This window comes from Periplaneta americana, chromosome 15 (genome assembly GCF_040183065.1).
Source record: "Periplaneta americana isolate PAMFEO1 chromosome 15, P.americana_PAMFEO1_priV1, whole genome shotgun sequence".
NCBI lineage: Eukaryota > Metazoa > Arthropoda > Insecta > Blattodea > Blattidae > Periplaneta > Periplaneta americana.
The window spans coordinates 1,010,176-1,033,183 of NC_091131.1; the positions used below are offsets into that span (position 1 = coordinate 1,010,176).

The 23,008-nt window shown below is 37.5% G+C and overlaps 1 protein-coding gene across 1 annotated transcript in view; it reads right to left on the reverse strand.

Annotated features, from left to right (window-relative positions):
* LOC138715793 (uncharacterized) overlaps window positions 1-23,008 on the reverse strand; it is a 53,792-nt gene that overhangs the window by 6,364 nt on the left and 24,420 nt on the right. The window contains exons 3-4 of the mRNA XM_069848870.1: window positions 14,023-14,139; window positions 6,806-7,050 (exon numbers count right to left, since the gene is read on the reverse strand). Coding sequence (XP_069704971.1) covers window positions 6,806-7,050; window positions 14,023-14,139 — 362 coding nt within the window. The remainder of the gene's footprint in view (window positions 1-6,805; window positions 7,051-14,022; window positions 14,140-23,008) is intronic.

Here is a 23,008-nt window from a genome sequence, read left to right on the forward strand (position 1 = left end):
CTACATACCGGTGTAATCCCTGGTACAGCGCAGAATTTTTTTTTTATGTTCCTGCTACACATTTGATCAAAATCTGCTTTCTTGCATATTTTGTCATCTTGGTTGTCAATTGATAAGCACTCACAGTGCAACTGACTGGTAGCCTTGAGTCTGATGTGATTCAGTATGATGAAATATTTTGAAGACGATGAAACCATCTTGTTTTCATCTTCTCCTTTGATACAGGTAATAATTTTATCTTTTCCTTTTCCTGCTGTCAGCAATTCGTGCAATTCAAATCATCTAGGAGAAGAAAATTATGATGGTGCCTTTTTTTTCTTTACTTGCCTTTTAAGTAAACCAGAGATAACGAAATTGTGTGTTGGCAAGAAAGTGCAGAATATATCCACTTTCCGTATGTCATCTGACTAATGCAAATTTTTTTCTTACTTGTTTTCAAAATGAATATAAGTAATTCCCTTTCTCATATTAAAAGGCAGCTGATCATCAATATAATTGGAAGAAAAGATAAATTTGCAGAAAAATTTAAAACGTAAAAGTGATGTTGACTATTATTGGTATTTTCTGCAGCTAACCAAACACTACAAAAGATTATGTGGGACAAAATTAAAAAGATATTGGAATATAGCATCCTTTCCAATATAATTTATAATTTATTTATTTCATCAATCATTGTTCACGTCATGGCGGATTAGATGTATTCCAGTTCTTAATCCGCCATCACTCTCTATACAAATATAACAAAAACTAATACATAATGAATCTATAAGCATCCTCTGTTTACAATACTAATAATAATAATAATAATAATAATAATAATAATAATAATAATAATGGTACACAACTAATAATAAGTATGCTCTTGTATTTAAAACTCCTACCTTAGCCTTTTCATTTTATGCTCAATCTCTTAAGAATTATTCTGTTAACTTCATTGACTACTCTTCGTAGTTTCGTGTGACTACTCAACCTTTATAATTCCATCTCCGTTAGAGCTTTGACTTTCTCTTCCCATCTAATTTTAACTCTAAACAGAAATTTTCCTAATTTATGCAGATTGCTTGCATTTAGGTGACCATTTTTTTATAAGCTACTATAGCGTTTATTTGTAGAAATTTTTTATCTACCCAACTGTGTCTCAAATCATTCGTTGCCTGACACTTCAGCGCAATATGCATTGCGTCTTCAGCTAGTCCACACAAAGGACATTTATCCTTCTCTACGTTCCCTCTCCTATTCTTGAGTGTCCAGATACCTAATCTCCACCATGCCATTCCTGTTCTCTCTTCCCTTGAATTTAGTCTAACATATTCTTCCTGTTCCCAAAACTGCTTAACCTCCCTATAGTATTTTAGTGATCCTAGGTCTTTAATATTACTAAAAATATCTTGTCTCGAAGTTTCGTTTGACCTCTCTTTTACTATTCTTCCAATAGTTTTCGTGTTTATAGACCCTAGTTCTCTCCATAGCCAATTTAGACCTAATCTGCTTATTTCTCGTTCCAGCTCCTTCAGCCAATTCGATTTCCAATTAGCTGCTTTCATACAAAAGATACATGTTTTCATAACTGCCGAATCATTCGTACACAGAATATTACCTAAATATTTGATTTTTCTTTCTAGAATAATTCCCAGACTCGAATCGATTCCCATCTCTAGTAACGCTGCCAGGTTAGAAGCATTCTCCGGTATTCCTAGAAATTTTTTACACATTTTGGCTCTTACTTTATCGATGTTTCTGCTGGATAACCTACTACCCCAGATCTCAATATTATATAATATCTTTGATTCTACTAGTGCATTATATCCCAATATTCGGCCATTTATTTAGGCATCTGTCTACTGCTTGGAGTGCATTTTTACCTTTATTCAGTGCCAGTTCATTTTGAAACTTCCAATTTCCCCTACTGTCTATTATCACTCCTAGGTATTTGAATCTGGAAACACAATCAATTGGAACTTTATTCACGTACCATTTCTCTTTCTTACTATGCACGTTGCCCTTTTTGCAGATTAGGACTTTTGATTTCTTTTCGTTTATTTTTAGATCCCAAGTTTTACATCCTTTCCAATATACAAACTAAAGATAATCCAAACCTCAAGATATAACAGCTGATAGCTTAGCCAAGACTTTTGTTAACAGTAAAGATTTGCTTACCCAGCAGTTGAAAATGATAAAATAATGTTGCTAATAATTTACTGACTTGAAAATAGGAAAGATTGGAGAAAGTTGGGTTTGCAGTGAAAGCCCTACCCTTGGAATGAATGAATAATAGGCACAACAAGGTAATAATAATAATAATAATAATAATAATAATAATAATAATAACTTAAAATTGGCTTTTAAGAACCTGGGGTTCACATAAGCCCACCCTCAGTCCTTATCTTAAGCAAGATTAATCCAGTCTCTACCATCTTATCCCATCTCCCTCAAATATATTTTTAAATTAGCCTTCCATCTACGCCTTGGCCTCCCCAGAGGTCGTTTCAATTAACACTCTATATGCATTTTTAGATTCACCCATACATGCTACATGCCCTGTCCATCTCAAACATTTGGATTTAATATCCCTAATTACGTTAGGTGAAGAATACAATGCGTTCAGTTCTATGTTGTGTAACTTTCTGCATTCTCCTGTAACTTCATCCCTCTTAGCCCCAAATATTTTCCTAAGCACCTTATTCTCGAACATCCTTAGCCTTGTTCCTCTCTCAAAGTGAGAGTGCAAGTTTCACGGGTTGGGGATAACTAGCCACAGAAAATTGGCCACAAGGCAACTCGCCACATAATTGAAATTCGTATCGAAGACAATTAGCCACACATTAAAATTCAAGGCAATACTCAAATTCGCAACAATTTATAATATATTTCTATGGTAACACAAGACAAATCCAGAAGCTGTAAACTAATTCGAAACTATGGCGGAAGAAATTCGCTTCACAAAATCAGAAAGAGGCTCTGACAAATTAATATAGCTTGGCTACATGTACACGAGACTTAGAGAAAATAAGAATGGAGATGTTTGGCGCTGTGACAAGTGTGGTGGGTGTAATGCAACAGTCACGTTATCAGAAGATGGAAGCAGTGTCGTCAAAGAACCGTCTGAACACAAGACTCATTCTGCAGACTGGGGAAGGATTAAGGCAAAGGAATGTGTAGAGGACATGAAGGCAAGGGCGGGGACTTCCCGAGAACCAACGTCTGTCATTATTCAAAATGAGTTACAACGTATTGCAAGCGAAGCCAATGTGAATCTACCGAAGAAACCATCTATTAAAAAAACTGTGCGCCGTACCAGGAAGCTGCACCTACCACCTGAACCAAGGAATATTGACGAACTGAACGTTATGACCGACAGATACACTAAGACTGTACAAGGAGAAAGGTGGTTGTATTTTGAACCGGAGGACAACGTGAAAGTTATCATATTTGCCAATAATTCACATTTAAATAAATTGTTACGGTCACATTTTGGATAATGGATGGGACCTTTATGTCTGCTCCTTCAATCATGCTGCAACTTTACACTATACATGTCAATGTAAGAGGGGAATGGATGCCTGTAGTAATGACGCTGATGGAACGGAAAACCAGGGAGGCGTATGAAACACTCTTTCGAGTATTGAAACGAGAAATAGGGTGACGTTTTGAAAATAAATTAAATCCAAGATTCATATCTATTGATTACGAAGTAACTGTTATAAACGTAATCAAAAGTAAATTTGACGGAGTTAAGGCAGCTGGCTGTCTTTTTCACTTAGCCCAGTTTTTTCTGGAGACAGCTTCATACCGAAGGGTTGGTGCGGCAATATAATGTTGAAGAAAGTTCAGAACTGAGGGCACAGTTCCACTCACTCGTCTCGCTAGCTTTTGTTCCAGTAGAGGATGTCCATGAAGCATTTGACCAACTTCAGGAAACAGTGGAAGGTGATCTGATTCGGGTATTTATCTTTGTACCTCAGTGTGGCAAAATGTCTATTTGTGACGAATTGTCCCTATTACCAATTTTCTGTGGCCAATTGTCCCAGTTACCAATTTTCTGTGGCCAATTGTCCAGAACCGAAGTTTCACAACCATAAAGAACAACCGGTAATATACCGGTAACTGTTTTATAAATTCTAACTTTCAGATTTTTTGACAGCAGACTGGATGATAAAAGCTTCTCAACCGAATAATAACACGCATTTCCATATTTATTCTGTGTTTAATTTCCTCCCGAGTATCATTTATATTTGTTACTGTTGCTCCCAGTATTTGAATTTTTCCACCCTTTCAAAGGATAAATTTCCAATTTTTATATTTCCATTTCGTACAATATTTTGGTCACGAGACATAATCATATACTTTGTCTCTTCGGGATTTATTTCCAAACCTATCTCTTTACTTGCTTCAAGTAAAATTTCCGTATTTTCCCTAATCGTTTGTGGATTTTCTTCTAACATATTCACGTTGAAGATTTGGATCTGATGGCAGGAGAAAGAGAAGAACTAATTGATTTGTGCAAATCAAGCTTTCAGGTATAACTCCCTGTAAAGTTGATTTGAATAATTTCGAGGGAAAAATTGTTCCGGGGTCGGGTATCAAATCCGGGACCTTTGGTTAAATGTACCAATGCTCTACCAACTGAGCTACCCGGGACCTTCTACTCTATCGGAAAAATCAAAAGGTGTCAAAATTCAGTCTAGGTTTGTTGTGGACAGCGATGGAAAACAGTTTACAATTTTTTTTTTTTTTCAAGGTTCACAATATGATCGACAATCAATTGTTTCAACTTTTCAGCTCCATTTCCTGAAACCATAATTGATTTGTGTTGTGATTCTACATTGACAGTGAGACCAATTGCTCGTGTGGATTCTTTCTGGCTAAGCATTACAGAACATTACTCATCTATATCAAAGAAAGCTATTGCAATGTTGTAGCCATTCTCAACACCGTACTGAGTTTTGTAATAAGAAAATAAATTAAGTTTCTGACAACTGCAACTCGACATTAATAATTTTAATTCCAACTTAAATTTAATGTAATTCTCAGGCAACGACAGTTCATCATTGCCAATTGCTGGTCTGATATAACAGTCTTTAAACCAGTGTGCCACGAAATGGAACCCTTGGCCTACTAATTCCACAAGTTGGGACATCTGGCCAACATCTATGGCTGACCATTAGGATCCAGAATACAAAGCAGAGCTTAAATTAAAAATAAGATTCAATATGATTTGCGGAGAGTATACAGAACAATGATAAATTTAAAAATAAAGTATAATTTGATTTCGGAGAAACATGAGATGAAAGTACAAGAGTAATGAAATGAAGTAAAAAAAATGACAATATTGGGGTTTTTATTCTTAAATTCATTAATACTGTATCAAATTTCCGAACTTTTTGTAAGAAAAACAGAAATTATTGATTGATTGCTTGTTTTGTAGTATGTCATCAGTTGTGGTATGAGACATCATGTACATCAAGCACTTCAGGTCACCTTCCTTTGAGCCTCTCGAGGCTAAACCTTGCTGTCCACAAAGTTTTACCATTTCAACAATATCTATGAGTTTGGGTTCTTCTTGTTTTCCTTGATCACCCTTTACTTTTCCGAACTTGATTGCACATCAATAGGCAACATTTTACCTTCAACAATTTCTGTAATATTTTCTAATTCTAACAATCAATTCGTGCTTCTTGAAGTAATCCAGTACTTTCTTCCAGTTTCTCTGAGATTGAGAACCGACACCAGCAATCTTCTTAGATTGCAAAACGGAGAGCTGCGCCCTCCTTTCTCGAGAAGCCGAGCAATAGTAGGTGTTGGGTTAATGCCCTTGGAAACGAAGATTTCTTTCTCCAGAACAAGAAAAGTATGCTTTTCCAGAGGAGACCAGATGGGCTTGTGTGTATTGGAGATACTTTTTTCCAACTATTGTTACAAAATAATGCCACATGCCAAGGACGGATTTTCTGTAAGCTATCACTACTTGCTTGTTGTTCTAACTGATCTGTCTGCGATTCATCATTTGACTATGTTGGATTTGATATACTTCACATGTAAGTAAATAAATATACAGTATATTGTATACGAGTAATGTAGACACCAGAATTTGTAAGGTTTGAGGTTAGTTTAAGAATTTTATCTTTTAGAATGCAAACAAATGAATGCATGTAAAAGTATAAAAAGTACAAATACTGTGCTGTTATATTGATGGTATTCAGGTTAAGAGGATTAAATAATTTTTTTATGCAAATGGACTTTTGTTCCCCAGGTGAATACACAAATTAAATTCTACAAATGGGTGTGCAAAAAACAAAATAATAATCAGCATTTGACGCGTTTTGTTTGTGTAGAAAATTCTTTGCAATAAGTGTTGTAACTTAATTTTGATTTATCTCAAAACTCATTTTTATGATTTAGGTAGCGAACTTCACTCAAACACCATCTATATATTCTGAGACTTTTCATAAAATAACAATATGAATAATATTAATTTCGAAATTGATTATTTAAAATTAGTATTTTTAATTACAACATATTATTATGATGTATTGAGAGAGAATTTTTTTGTCTACGTAGAAATTATTTGATTTGTTGATATAAATATTGAACACTGCTCGTAAAATTAAATCTTTGATTTGATTTTGTAAAACCAAGAGGTGGCGCAACATGTTAGTTGTAAAGTTATTTAATACACGAGATAGCGATAGCATGCAGTGTGACCACGACATATCCAGGTATTCCGATGTGAGAGAATGACGTAACTATTACGTTTTCCGCGCATGAGGCGGGAATCAGGTCGTGTATATCCTCTGGCGATACTCACTCCTCGGGCTGGATGTCGTCGGGGGGGCTCGTGCACACGTACACATCGCCGCACACCTTCTCCACAGTGCCGATGGAGGCCGTGTAGAAGTTCTCCAGGTGCTCCAGTATCAGGTGGTGCGTGAAGTTGAGATAGATGGGCCTGCTCCAGTCGATGAGCACGTCCTCCTCCTCCACGAGCTGCAGGTCGTCCAGCTGGTCGCACGGGCAGAACACGCTGAAGCTCTCGTACATACGACCGTTGGGCTGCAAAGTTAATCCTTCATGTGCATATATTGTAACATATTTTCAGGATTTTATTGCATAAAGCCCAAATTTGTATATTTTATAAAAAAAAATATTTGGTTGTCAGCACAATATTTGCAACAGCGAACACGCAGACGTCATCATTTACTGGCACAGATACGTAGATAACGTACTAATACTATGCAAAAGACAGACTGAAGACCTACACATAAACAAAATACATCCAAAACTACACTACACACTAGAAACAAAAAACAATAAATCCATAAATTTCTTAGACATCACAATAACAAAAACAGACAACAAACACATGTTCAAAATATACAGGAAATCCACTGCTACAATAACAAACATACATATACAACACCTCCAATCACCCCACACAACACAAACTCGCAGAATTCCGATCCATGATACATCAACATTCCTATGAGCCAACAAGATTATGAGGAAGAAATACACACCATCAAATACATAGCACAGGAATATTGATACAACCCCAACATAGACAACATCATAAGAAAGATTAAACACAACACAAACACAAGAACAAAAATATATCACACTAATATACGAAAACAAGAACACATACAAGATTGCATCATCTTTCAACAAGCTAAAATACAACTCTGCATACAGAAGATCTTAACATGCAAACAAATACAATGTAATAGGAGGTATACAACAGTTGCAACGAGTTCTACATTGGACAGACTGGAAGATCATTTCAAACATGTTACAAGGAACATATCACAGCCACAACCAAACCACACAATTCAACCTACTCAGAACACATCACGAACTCCAATCACAACTACAGCAACTTAAGACACTGACACGAAAATAAGACAAAAAATATTATTTTCCTATATACTGGTAAAAAAGAAGGTGTTGTAGCTAGAATTAGGAGAAACATATCTCCACACCTGATTAGTGTACATTGTATGGCTCATAGGATGGACCTTGTTTCTGAACAAGTTTTTAGTGACGTCAGTGATGTTCATAACTTCGAATGCTTGCTAGATGAACTTTATAAAATTTTCAATAAACCACATACAGCTGCAAAATTTAAGAACATTGCGGCGGCTATAGGCATCACAGGTTATCTGAAAACTAAAAAGCTGTTTCATATTCGTTGGATTTCTAGTGAGAAGGATGCTTTGTTGGCAGTATTCAAAGATTTTGGTTGTATCATGCAGTGCCTAAACTTAGAATCTGAAAGCCGTGAATTATTAAGTAGAGACCGTTGTAAATTGGGAAGGCTATATAAAAAGCTTTCATTGAGAAAAAAATATTCTATTGCTGAGTTTCTTATTAGATATATCATGTTCTGTCTCTAATTTTATTAGTACACAATGCAAAAAGAGTCTGTTTCTTACAGTGAAATAGAAAATAAAATTAATTCCGCAACACAAACTCTTAAAGAAATGCGTGTTAATGATGATCTTTATTTGAGTTTTTGCAAAGAAAATTATTTAATATACTGTAAACTTCAACCTGAAGAGGAAGGTGAAAACAGAGAGTTTGACAAAATAAGAGGACTAATAATTCAAAGTTTAATAAATGAACTTGAAAGAAGGTTTCCTTCAAGTGAAGTGATAAAGTGTTTCTCAGTTCTTGAAGAAAATAAAATTAGCGGTAAAAGTGATTTGTACGGTAATTCTGATGTATAAAAAGCAGCTGAGTTGCTCACTGCTGTGTCACAATGGAGAGAGTACAAGTCAGGCTCTCTAACCTGCAATGCTTTGCCTATTCTGGAAAAATTAATACGGAAAGTCCGTTCAGTGTCTCTGTCAACTGCGGCGTGTGAACGAGGTTGGAGCGTTGCTCATAGCATCGAAACTGCCGAAACAAATCGTTTGTTGGTGAAAACTTTACAGTCTCTAATGTCAACTAAAGTTAATGGGCTGCCATTGAATTTGTGGGATGCCTTTACTGTCGCAGATAGATGGGTCACCTCCGGACATCATCCGGCAGATCAGTCTTACTCGCCAAAGAAAAGCACGACGGAGCAGCACCACATCAACATTTTTCTTTAAGGTAAGCTCCTACTTTTATTTGACATATTTTAACATCTACTTTTCTTTTAAAATGGCAATGTTTTCATTGCATGTATTTGAAAGCCATATGTACTTGTAACTTCCCAAACTTTTATACGTAACATAAAGGTAAAAATTCTTTTCCCCCACCAACTTTTAACGATTTCGCACCCTGGAGGTATGTGATAAAGTGTGACAACAGATAATCTTAAAAGGCTGTTAGTTATGTTTGTAACCAGACAAAGTAAGGTAAACAAACAAAGTGTACATAGGCGTATTGAACCTCAATGATAAGTCTATATCATTCACATTTCTTTTTTAGAAAGATAATAAACCCTACAAAAAATCCGAATTTTCATATTTTTGCGTATTGTTTTACTGTGCAAATATCGTTCAGATAAAAGTCGTGCTTGCATTTCACGACGAGCTATAGTCTTTCTTGTGATATGCACTTTACATGGTAAGTGATTTGATTCAAAGTTTTGGAATATTCCTTGTGGAGTTGTGTGGTGTGATAAAAATGAATGAATAACTTTTATGAAAATGGTACAAAAGACTCGTGCAGTTAATAACGGTCACCAGATACCAAACGCGTGCTGACACTATGATAATCCCATGAATGCTAGCAAGCCTCACCACACGGCATCTCCACTGTGCGTTTCACAAAGAATCAGTAATCTGGCTGGTTATTCCATCTACCATCACCGAAGCTCGTGCACTTACACTGATACCACTTTGTTATGAGTGATATTGAATCGAAGATGAAATAGATACGGGAAAACCTCCACAAACACCATTTGATATTAGATTTCAGTTCCGGAAACTCACAAAGAAAACTGTTACTATTAGTGAAGTTGTAGCCTAAAGTTTTGGTCTCTTCGTTGACGTAACTCTTTGGATTTAGATAATGTGTCGGCTGCTCAAATTTTAGACTTCGCGAAACTCCACAAGTGAACGAGGAATTTGCGCAAATTGGTTATTTGATAGTAGTTTACAGTATGGGGTTATTCATAAGTCCGTGAAACATTTTGAAGTTTAATAACAAATGAAGTACGCAACATATTATGGCAAGTGACATGCCGATAGAGAGAGAAACTCTCAAAGTTTTTTTTTTAATAAGAAAAGCCCGCTCTTAGTTGTCATGATTTATCGCTAGGTGGCAGTAGTTATCAATAACGGTAAAATTACGTTTACTAAACGTGAGCAATCGTTTTGTGTGTTGGGATATGCAAGGACCTCGTCCAAGATTTGAAGTAGATGGTTTCGCTGACTTGCTCATCGCGACGAAGCAACTTTTCATCACTCCGGAAAAGTGAATCGGCACAATGTGCGCATATGGGGAACTGAAATTTCCCGCGCAGTCATACAGCATGTGAGAGACTCACCTAAGGTGAATGTCTTCCGTGCGATTTCGAAAGAGAAGGTGTATGGGCCATTTTTCACTGTAGAGCCCATCTGGGATGATTTACTTCGACATGTTACAAAACTGCCTGATGCCTCAGCTGAATGAAGACAGCAATGATTACATCTCTCAGGAAGATGGATCTCTCTGTCACTATTACAACAACGTGCGAAAGTATCTTAATAAAATTTGCCACAGATGGATCGGACGCACAGGACGAGAAGATGACAGATTAATGAAGTGGCCACCACGATCACCAGATTTAACTGCATGTGACTTTTTCTTGTGGGGGTTTGTGAAGGATATTGTCTATGTGCCTCCGCTCACCGCTGATCTCCAGGAACTTCGCTACCGGATTATAGTTGCCGTGGCTCTGTTCAAACCGTGACATGCTGGAGCGAGATGGCTTACCGCATGGAAGTATGTCGTATTAGCAAAGGTGGACTTGGAGAGTTTCTCTTTATTCCAATGTAAAGTAATTTGTTATTCGTTGTGTAGTTTAGTAGTTATGAATTTTTGTTTTATGTTTTACGGACTTATGAATAGCCTGTAAGAGAGAGTCAGTAAAATCTGTTCACTCTCGTGTGCTATACAATATTTTATCCATCACTGGCATCTAAATTTAATTTTGAATTGTACGCCTTTTCTTTGTATGGTAATGTGTTGTTTGTGAAGAAGTTATAATGAATGAATGTATGGATTTTATGGTTGCTAATGTATTGATTGTCATGGAAAAGGTGTTTGTTTATTCACAGCGTGAAAGCGTGAATTAAAGACTTTTAATTCACTGCCGTGAATAAGCATTGTTTAGGTTGTTAAGGACCATGAAATAAAGACCAGTTTAGATACCAGCCATGTTTTACAGCGCCTAGCTTTCTCCAGTCCTTCGTTAGCTGTTTCTGAGCAGGTCGCGGTAGTATTTTACTTGATGATGTTTGAAATGCACAAATTGTTTAAGGCAGCTAGAAATGGCAGGCAGGTAAGCTCTGTATCAGGATGTCAGCATTTAATTCTCTTTCGTGGACTCTGACTAATCCTAGCAACTGCGTTTCTGTCGCTTTAGTCGTTAATCGATTTTCGCAATTTACAAAGTTAGAAAGGTCATCGATTTATTAACCGTGAAGTGCTGTTACTAGTGTATCTTGTAGTCTCTGAATATGGACGTCTTTATCACATTTTAAATAATGAAAATAATTCTTTTATTGCATTTCCAGTCGGGAGTAGGTCTATAGTAAATATCTGCTAAGTCCACCGCTGGGGAGTAATGGTCAGCACGTCTGGCGGGCCCGGGTTCAAATCCTGGTTGGGGTTTTTTCCGGAGTTTTCCCTCAACCAATTGAAGCAGAATTGCTGGGTAACTTTCCGCGTTGGACCTCGGACTCATTTCGTCATCATTAATTCACATATCATCATCATCATCATCATCCATACAATAGCCCGGGTTAAGTTCACGGTGCAGGTGCTGTACTTGTACAAGAGCGCGGCCGTTCGGCTACCCAATCATTCACAGAATAGGAGTGGTAAGCACAATAAGCCTCAGGCTGCAGTGTAAGCCTTCGGGCCCCTCGTCCGTAAAAGAGAAAAAAAATTGTCGCCTACTAAAACAATCGATAAATCCATTCAGGATTCGTGGCCATTATGTCGTTATTTATAATCTACTTTAATAATTAATTGAACTACTTTTGAGAGTGCAGTAGCACTGAAATAGAAACGACTCTGTTCTTGGCAGTGGTATTCAGTATATGGTACGCGTACCCCCAAGGGTGCGCATGCCACTGACTAGGTATATAAATATGTTGACATATTAACTTTATCGCAGTTTACATATTTTGTTTTATATCAATTCTTGTTTTTACATGCTTCAATAATATTTTATATATTATATTATAATTTTATTATTTATTATTTTATTGCACGTGTAACTTTTGTATAATAATAATAATAATAATAATAATAATAATAATAATAATAATAATAATAATAAGGTATCCCCGTAACATGCCATGAAGGCACTTGGGGGGGCAAGGAGGTAGAGCCCCATGCTTTCCATGACCTCGGCACTAGAATAAGGTGGTGTGGTCGGCACCACGCTCTGACCGCCTTTTACCCCCGGGAAAGACCCGGTACTCAATTTTATAGGAGGCTGAGTGAACCTCGGGGCCGTTCTGAAAGTTTGGAAACGAGAAAAATCCTGTCACCACCTGGGATCGAACCCCGGACCTGCCAGTCCGTAGCCAGCTGCTCTACCAACTGAGCTACCCGGCCGCCAATAATAATAATAATAATAATAATAATAATAATAATAATAATAATAATCACTTATTTTCCATACAGAATCAGTCATAGTCTTGTTATTTCTTATTTATACTGTAATTGTAATGCAGTTTGGGGGTACGAAGATAAAATGAATGTATTTTGAGGCTACGCTAGCAAAGAAGATTGAATACCACGTGACGGCCTCTGTCCTGACATGGCCGACTGTTCCCTGTGATTAGAGTACTTCGTCTTAAAGGAAGCGGACAGTGACGCAACTGAATGGCTTCCCGTCTTATTAAAATGGAGTCGGCCACGACACGGCGCAGTTGTGTGACGTCACACGGCTAACTGCGCAAGTCGGGGAGACTATTGAGCGGGCGTCGCGACGTCACGTGACTGCGGCAGGCGGGGATCGATGGAGGCCGACGCCGAGTGCAGGGTCCATTCAAGGTGGCGCACGCCACGGACTGTGGGGCCGAGCTGCTTCGGCTCGGAGGACTGGCCATTAGCAGACATTAATTGTATGAGATTGCGACTTTAAATGGCACTTATGCTTTGTTAATTTTTATCTTTATACATTTGTGAAATGTTTTGAGGCAGGCTCGAAATACGGTTCGTGAATTTCAGGAATGTTTCCGGTCTGTCTCGTGAGAAATGGCTATGGTTCTTCGCGATTCGTTTAAATGTGGTATTAATTATATATTATGATATTTCTATGCAGTTTTCAATTAATTGTCGATTAAATTATCAATAATACTGACCAGACACTGTGGGCACTGCTTCTTCATCCATTCTCTCGCCAGTTTACGTATAATAATCTTGCGCCATGCATTAGACATGTATTGAATATGGCTGGGGTTCTAGTAATAGAGCGGAGTTTATGAAATAAAAGAACCGGGGCTCAGCAACACTTTATCACTCCATATCCAGCTAATGATCAGCTGTCATAGGCACGGAGTCGAATTTCTTATTGTTTAAATTGCGACCTTAGTATCCATTTCAAAAATTTCGCAGAAGAAATGCTCTAGTCATAAGTATAGGGCCGGAATAATTCTCTTAACGAATTATTAAAGATGTGTGCATTTTATTCAATATATTCTCTGCGTGGGAATAAAGTGCCTTCCGCTTATGGCTTTCATATGAGTAAATATAATAAAGGGATGGTAATTTCCAAAGTCTTTTTACATTAATTGATGTGCACAATTATGAATAAACTATTTCACGGCATCAATTGAGCAGCGACAGCGTTTCGGCTCGTGGAGCCGCAGTTCTCACCGAGCTGGTCATGCCGGGGAAGTGCATGCAGATCCTCGTCTCCGGCCAGCTCTTGCTCACGTAGAAGTAGAAGTCCCACACGCGGTCGTTGAGGTACGTCTTCAGCGTCTGGTGGAACTGCAATCACAACATAACATCAAATGATATAATGTCCAGGTTGGGCATCCGTAAGCTCTTGATCAACATTTCCCACCTGTGAATTGTATTACATCACGCTTCCTACGCTGAAAATCCGGGTGGAGAGTCGGGTAATATCGGACAGTGCGTTTCTTTCATCTGCCACCATATGGTAGTACCTGAAGGACATGGTTACGTTTCTCTATGCTACATCACAGAAACGTAACCATGTCAATCAGGTACTATCATCTTGTGGTAGATGAAAGAAACTCACTGTCCGATATTACCCGATGTCCGATACTACCCGACTCTCCCCTAACCATCGGCAAACTGTTATCCTCGATGCATCACGTCTCCTTCCTAAATTGGGAATTGTCTTTGGTGCAAGAAATCGACGAACATGCATGACAATGGGTGATCGAAAATAACACGATTCGAGACAAAATATATTATAAAACAATTCGTTTGTTAATATTCTAAGACCATTGTAATGACTGTCTCTAACAAATGAGAAATATAGTGGCTATATTTGACGAGCAATTTGCCATGTCAAGGCGAGAAAACTTACAACATTGAATCTGAATGACGGTGAGAAATGACCGGTAAATTCTATCTGGAGCACTCTCATTCAGGAACATGGCGTTCCTAACTCAGGAGACCGACCTGGTAAGGACTGTTATTGCTCTTGGCCGGATTCGAACAGCGAACTATGAAGCCCAGCTGAGGTAATTAAAGTGACTCTGCTTCTTAGATTGATCCAGGCTGATCTCCGAGACGACATTCATTTGCCAACAATGACTGCCGATAGTGAAGGTTTATGATATTGAGGGGAAATATTTTAAAGTTTCATAGAAATCATGAAGTAATATTTCTTAAAATAGGCATGTCAACTGTTGCGAGCGCTGTGAGTGTTAGAGGAATCGTCAGTCAGGGGTGTACGTTGTACCACAATTAATACTAATCTATACATAACTCTACTAGGGCAATTTATTTACGAAATTTATGTTTCGACAGTCATGTTAAATAGTATTTCTTTGGAGGTTTACTTGACAATAATTGTTAATAAAAATTATTTTTCATTATAGCATAATTTGAAATATCAATAGCCTATATTGTGAAGACACTATCCATCCATGAATTAATGCGAGTTAGGCTATAACCTGACACCTTATAAAATGTTTATACTTTGACGAATTTTTCAAAATAGAACTAAAGTAATTCAAGTATCTTTTGTTTTTACACACGTATACAAACATCCGGATTTGTCCTTATTCGTGAAAGTTTCAATCTTCCAATGTCAGTCTTGCTGAAAACTTTTTTTTTAGTTGATTATTTTTCGACGCTTTATCTGGCATCTGAATGGTATGAAGGTGATAATGCCGGCGAAATGAGTCCGGGGTCCAGCGCCGAAAATTACTCAGCATTTGCTCTTAATGGGTTCAGGGAAAACCTCAACTAGGTAACTTGTTCCAACCGGGATTTGAACCTGGGCCAGCTCGTTTGACGGTTAGACATGCTACCCTTACTCCATAGCGATGGGCTTGCTGGAAACTGCCCTCATATGTGAGGATCTGTCAAACGTAGTGTTAGTCTAGTTTTGTTGATATTGATTTGTAAAAAGAAAAAACTATTGTATACTATAAGTGCTCTTAAATATTGACGTTACTTCTGCAAACTTACGAGCGAGATGGAATTTAAACAAATAAATAATAACCTCAGTAAAACTTTTAAAATTGTTAACGACACAGCGTTATAACTTCCAGTTAGATTTTAAATATTTTAGTAAAATTTTGGACTAGTTATAGTTTCAAATGTTTTTTTTTATCATCAATCTTTTCATCCTATCATCTTCCGCAACGTTCTCATATTCATGGAAATTATACACCCCGTGATGTCCCTGTACATTAAAGTTCTTACAGATAATGTGATTTTTATACACCATACATTGCGCCTCTCCATCGTGATCGCTTTAACAACCATCTTCATGCTGAGATTGAATAACAGCTGCTGCTAATTCTAGAAGAAGTAATGCGTTTTGAGTGCCAATTAATAGTCTTCATGATTACTGATATACTTACTTACTTACAAATGGCTTTTAAGGAACCCGCAGGTTCATTGCCGCCCTTACATAAACCTGCCATTGGTTCCTATCCTGTGCAAGATTAATCCAGTCTCTACCATCATATCCCACCTCCCTCAAATCCATTTTAATATTATCCTCCCATTTACGTCTCGGCATCCTCAAAGGTCTTTCTCCCTCCGGCCTCCCAACTAACACTCTATATGTATTTCTGGATTCGCCCATACGTGCTACATGCCCTGCCCATCTCAAACGTCTGGATTTAATGTTCCTAATTATGTCAGGTGAAGAATACAATACATGCAGTTCTGCGTTGTGTAACTTTCTCCATTCTCCTGTAACTTCATCCCTCTTAGCCACAAATATTTTCCTAAGAACCTTATTCTCAAACACCCTTAATCTCTGTTCCTCTCTCAAAGTGAGAGTCCAAGTTTCACAACCATACAGAACAACCGCTAATATAACTGTTTTTATAAATTCTAACTTTAAAGTTTTTTGACAGCAGACTGGATGACAAAAGCTTCTCAATCGAATAATAACAGGCATGTCCCATATTTATTCAGCGTTTAATTTCCTCCCGAGTGTCATTTATATCTGTTACTGTTGCTCCAAGATATTTGAATTTTTCCACCTCTTCGAAGGATAAATCTCCAATTTTTATATTTCCATTTCGTACAATATTCCGGTCACGAGACATAATCATATACTTTGTCTTTTCGGTATTTACTTCCAAACCTATCGCTTTACTTGCTTCAAGTAAAATTTCCGTGCTTTTCCTAATCGTTTGTGGATTTTCTCCTAACATATTCACGTCATCCGCATAGACAAGCAGCTGATGTAACCCGTTCAATTCCAAACCCTCTCTGTTATCCTGAACTGTCCTAATGGCATATTCTAAAGCAGTGGTCGTCAGCACTCGCTGAAATGGGTAAAGGGTAAGCGGAGCCGTCCGTATGCCCCGTCGTGCAGCAGGAAGAGGTAGAGAGCATGCCCGCTAGCAGCTACGAATGCACCATAGTGCAGTGTGTTCTCCGCGGGTAAGAGACACTAGCCCCAGGGTGCTCTGTGCTGATGACCGCTATAATCTAGAGCAAAGTTAAAAAATAAAGGTGATACTGCATCTCCTTGCTTTAGTCCGCAGTGATTTGGTAAAGCATCAGACAGAAGCTGGCCTATACGAACTCTGCTGTAAGTTTCACTGAGACAACTTTTAATTAATCGAACTAGTTTCTTGGGAATACCAAATTCAATAAGAATGTTATATAAAACTTCTCTCTCAACCGAGTCATATGCCTTTTTGAAATCTATGAATAACTGATGTACTGTACCCTTATACTCCCATTTTTTCTCCAATATCTGTCGAGTACAAAAAAATCTGATCAATAGTCTATCTATTACGTCTAAAACCACACTGATGATCTCCAATATGAGTGAACTCATACACAACAATTTTCATTGACATTTTCTGATAATGCTTTACACTTTCCACTTCATCCCACACTAATTTCTTCTTGAGATAATCTGAACTTCATCCTGTTGGTCCATCTTGATGTACTTCGCACAATTAATGAAACAAACATCAGTGCAAGTTTCTATTTTTCTACAGAGATGTTTCCCTTACTTTAAAATAGTGCACATCAGACAGAGCAGCCTCTTTGTTTTCTGCTGTGTACGTAGTTTCAAATCAAGTTGACTATCCTCTGACAGTTGCTACAAATTCTGGAATCTGAATGCAGCTGCTAACATAGTCGATCTATTACGCATAAAACTGCACTGATGATCCCCAAAAATTTCATATACATATGGAGTTAATCTTCTCAAAAGAATATTGGACAAAATGTTGTACGACGTCAACAAAAGTGATATTCCTCGAAAGTTACTACAGTTAGTCTTGTCCCTCTTCTTAAAGGTAGGTACGATTATGGACTCCTTCCGTTGTTCTGGTACAATTTCCTTTTCCCAAATAGCAAGTACAAGCTTATCCCTAACGTAATTTAATCATATAATGAATATATATATATACAGTATATATGTACAGTGTTAATTAATTCTTCTCATCACTCCAACAAAATAAATTATACACTTTAATATACAATAATCAAACAAACACAATACATAAATATATAAAACTCTATAGGTTCTTACTAACACGCGCCATCGTATTGTGAACTGTATGTTTCGTACCACTAGTGTATTTATTCACCCCTTCCATCCCTCTTGCGGGAAAGAGGAGAAGAGTACAGGCGGCAGCCAGCTCGACTGTTTGCACGGTGGGCGACGTACTCATGGCGAGCTCATGCTGACATGACCGTCTTAAAATATTGCCAGTCCCACAGACCACGGTGCATTCGTGGCAAGTAAACCCAGAAAATCTTTGCTAGACATTCGGCTCGTGATCGAGTTCGTCATCTCCGTGGATTCTGTTCGGCCGGAACCGTTATGGTGTGGTATAAGAAATTCTGCCTTGTTCCAGCATTATGCCATCTCGCTGTTTGAGTGCGAACTGTCACATTACAAAAGAAACTCCTCTCCCTCAAAACTTGACTGACGATCATTATAAAATTAGTCATCCATAATGTTACGCAGACGCTCATGTTTATGTTAGAAGCAAATGTCCAAAATCCCTCTTCATAATGTGCTCTAAGACAGCGGTCGTCAGCATCGCTGAAATGGGTAACGGATAAGCAGTGTATTTGAATACGCACCATCGTGTAGAAGGTATCGGGAGAAAGCATACCCGTCAGCAGCCACGGATTCACGATAGTGCAGTATCTTATCCGCGGATAAGAGACGCTAGCCCGAGAGTGCACTGTGCTGATGCTCTAAGATATTACGACAAAATTACAGTTGTGAGATTGGGATCTTCAATTCTATATTTCCATTATATACCTTCAGCTCTTAGCTTTTAATATTGCCTTAGTAACTACCAAATGGCTTTCAGAGAACCCGGAGGTTCATTGCCGCCCTCACGTAAGTCCCCCATCCGTCCCCATCCTGAGCAAGATTAATCCAGTCCCTAGCATTATGTCCCACCTGTCTCAAATCCATTTTAATATTATCCTCCCATCTGTGTCTCGGCCTCCCCAAAGGTTTTTCTCCTTCGGATATTCCAACTAACACACTATATGCATTTCTGGATTCACCCATACATGCTACATGCCCTGCTCATCTAAAACGTCTGGATTTAATGTTCCTAAACATGTTAGGTTAAGAATAACATACGTATAATTCTGCGTTGTTTCAATATTACCCTTGCAAATTAAAAGGAATTAACAGAGTCCACTTACATTCAATTAGATGTAGAAGAACTAGGCCTACATTCCAATATATACCAAAACTTGCTGAAATTAAAAAAAAGATACTAACTAAATGTAAACAAGGCAGATTAATTATCATGATCTAGCTTATAAAGCATACTGTTGAATATACATCGAGTTGTAGCTTGTAGGGCACATTGTTGAATATACATCGTGATCTACGTTATAAAGCACACTGTGGAATATACATCGAGTTGTAGCTTGTAGGACACATTGTTAAATATACATCGTGATCTACGTTATAAAGCACACTGTGGAATATACATCGAGTTGTAGCTTGTAGGACACATTGTTGAATATACATCGTGATCTACGTTATAAAGCACACTGTGGAATATACATCGAGTTGTAGCTTGTAGGGCACATTGTTGAATATACATCGTGATCTACGTTATAAAGCACACTGTGGAATATACATCGAGTTGTAGCTTGTAGGACACATTGTTGAATATACATCGTGATCTACGTTATAAAGCACACTGTGGAATATACATGGAGTTGTAGCTTGTAAGGCACACTGTTGAATATACATCGAGTTGTAGCTTGTAAGGCACACTGTTGAATATACATCAAGTTGTAGCTTGTAAGGCACACTGTTGAATAGACATCGTGATCTACTTTATAAAGCACACTGTTGAATATCCATCGAGTTGTAGCTTGTAAGGCACACTGTTGAATAGACATCGTGATCTACTTTATAAAGCACACTGTTGAATATCCATCGAGTTGTAGCTTGTAAGGCACACTGTTGAATATACATCGTGATCTACTTTATAAAGCACACTGTTGAATATACATCGAGTTGTAGCTTGTAAGGCACACTGTTGAATAGACATCGTGATCTACTTTATAAAGCACACTGTTGAATATACATCGAGTTGTAGCTTGTAGGACACATTGTTGAATATACATCGTGATCTACGTTATAAAGCACACTGTGGAATATACATCGAGTTGTAGCTTGTAGGGCACATTGTTGAATATACATCGTGATCTAAGTTATAAAGCACACTGTGGAATATACATCGAGTTGTAGCTTGTAGGACACATTGTTGAATATACATCGTGATCTACGTTATAAAGCACACTGTGGAATATACATCGAGTTGTAGCTTGTAGGGCACATTGTTGAATATACATCGTGATCTACGTTATAAAGCACACTGTGGAATATATATCGAGTTGTAGCTTGTAGGGCACATTGTTGAATATACATCGAGTTGTACTTTGTAAGGCACACCGTTGAATATCCATCGAGTTGTAGTTTGTAAGGCACACTGTTGAATATACATCGAGTTGTAGCTTGTAAGGCACACTGTTGAATATACATCGTGATCTACTTTATAAAGCACACTGTTGAATATCCATCGAGTTGTAGCTTGTAAGGCACACTGTTGAATAGACATCGTGATCTACTTTATAAAGCACACAGTTGAATATCCATCGAGTTGTAGCTTGTAAGGCACATTGTAGAATATACATCGTGATCTACTTTATAAAGCACACTGTTGAATATACATCGAGTTGTAGCTTGTAAGGCACACTGTTGAATATACATCGAGTTGTAGCTTGTAAGGCACACTGTTGAATATACATCGAGTTGTAGCTTGTAAGGCACACTGTTGAATATACATCGAGTTGTAGCTTGTAAGGCACACTGTTGAATATACATCGAGTTGTAGCTTGTAAGGCACATTGTTGAATATACATCAAGTTGTAGCTTGTAAGGCACACTGTTGAATAGACATCGTGATCTACTTTATAAAGCACACAGTTGAATATCCATCGAGTTGTAGCTTGTAAGGCACATTGTAGAATATACATCGTGATCTACTTTATAAAGCACACTGTTGAATATACATCGAGTTGTAGCTTGTAAGGCACACTGTTGAATATACATCGAGTTGTAGCTTGTAAGGCACACTGTTGAATATACATCGAGTTGTAGCTTGTAAGGCACACTGTTGAATATACATCGAGTTGTAGCTTGTAAGGCACACTGTTGAATATACATCGAGTTGTAGCTTGTAAGGCACATTGTTGAATATACATCAAGTTGTAGCTTGTAAGGCACACTGTTGAATAGACATCGTGATCTACTTTATAAAGCACACTGTTGAATATCCATCGAGTTGTAGCTTGTAAGGCACACTGTTGAATATACATCGAGTTGTAGCTTGTAAGGCACACTGTTGAATATACATCGAGTTGTAGCTTGTAAGGCACACTGTTGAATATACATCGAGTTGTAGCTTGTAAGGCACATTGTTGAATATACATCAAGTTGTAGCTTGTAAGGCACACTGTTGAATAGACATCGTGATCTACTTTATAAAGCACACTGTTGAATATCCATCGAGTTGTAGCTTGTAAGGCACACTGTTGAATATACATCGTGATCAACTTTATAAAGCACACTGTTGAATATACATCGAGTTGTAGCTTGTAAGGCACACTGTTGAATATACATCGAGTTGTAGCTTGTAAGGCACACTGTTGAATATACATCGTGATCTACTTTATAAAGCACACTGTTGAATATACATCGAGTTGTAGCTTGTAAGGCACACTGTTGAATATACATCGAGTTGTAGCTTGTAAGGCACACTGTTGAATATACATCGAGTTGTAGCTTGTAAGGCACACTGTTGAATAGACATCGTGATCTACTTTATAAAGCACACTGTTGAATATACATCGAGTTGTAGCTTGTAAGGCACACTGTTGAATATACATCGTGATCTACTTTATAAAGCACACTGTTGAATATACATCGAGTTGTAGCTTGTAAGGCACACTGTTGAATATACATCGAGTTGTAGCTTGTAAGGCACACTGTTGAATATACATCGTGATCTACTTTATAAAGCACACTGTTGAATATACATCGAGTTGTAGCTTGTAAGGCACACTGTTGAATATACATCGAGTTGTAGCTTGTAAGGCACACTGTTGAATATACTATACATCCTGATGTAACTACTGAATTACTTTGTTCACTGTTGAATTTAATGCAATGTAATATGTAGTACATATTTGAAAGTGTGCTGACGAAAATACTGTATTTCGAGTTTATTGCCTTTTTGTCAAAACGTTGAATTTGCGTTGTAATATATTAGATTTGTAAGATATCTCGATTTTTTTTTTGCGGAAATTTCCCATAATTTGGAAGGTTTGTATTATCATTTCCCGCTTCCCGATTTAATATATCAATGTACCGCTTTTTGCTGTTTAAGTTGAAAAAACTTTCTTTTTAATTTTGCATGTTTGGTAACATCATGCGACTAATCGAGTGTGTAGGTTCTTTGCATTTTGTCTAGGGGAACTGACACAGTACGTTTTGTCAAATTCGGTCACATTTAGCATTATTGACACAGAGACATTAATATGTATTATACTACAATGTCTCTATCATACTATAAATTAGAATAGAGGAAAAAATTACAACAGTATTAAATTCCCAATACTTTAC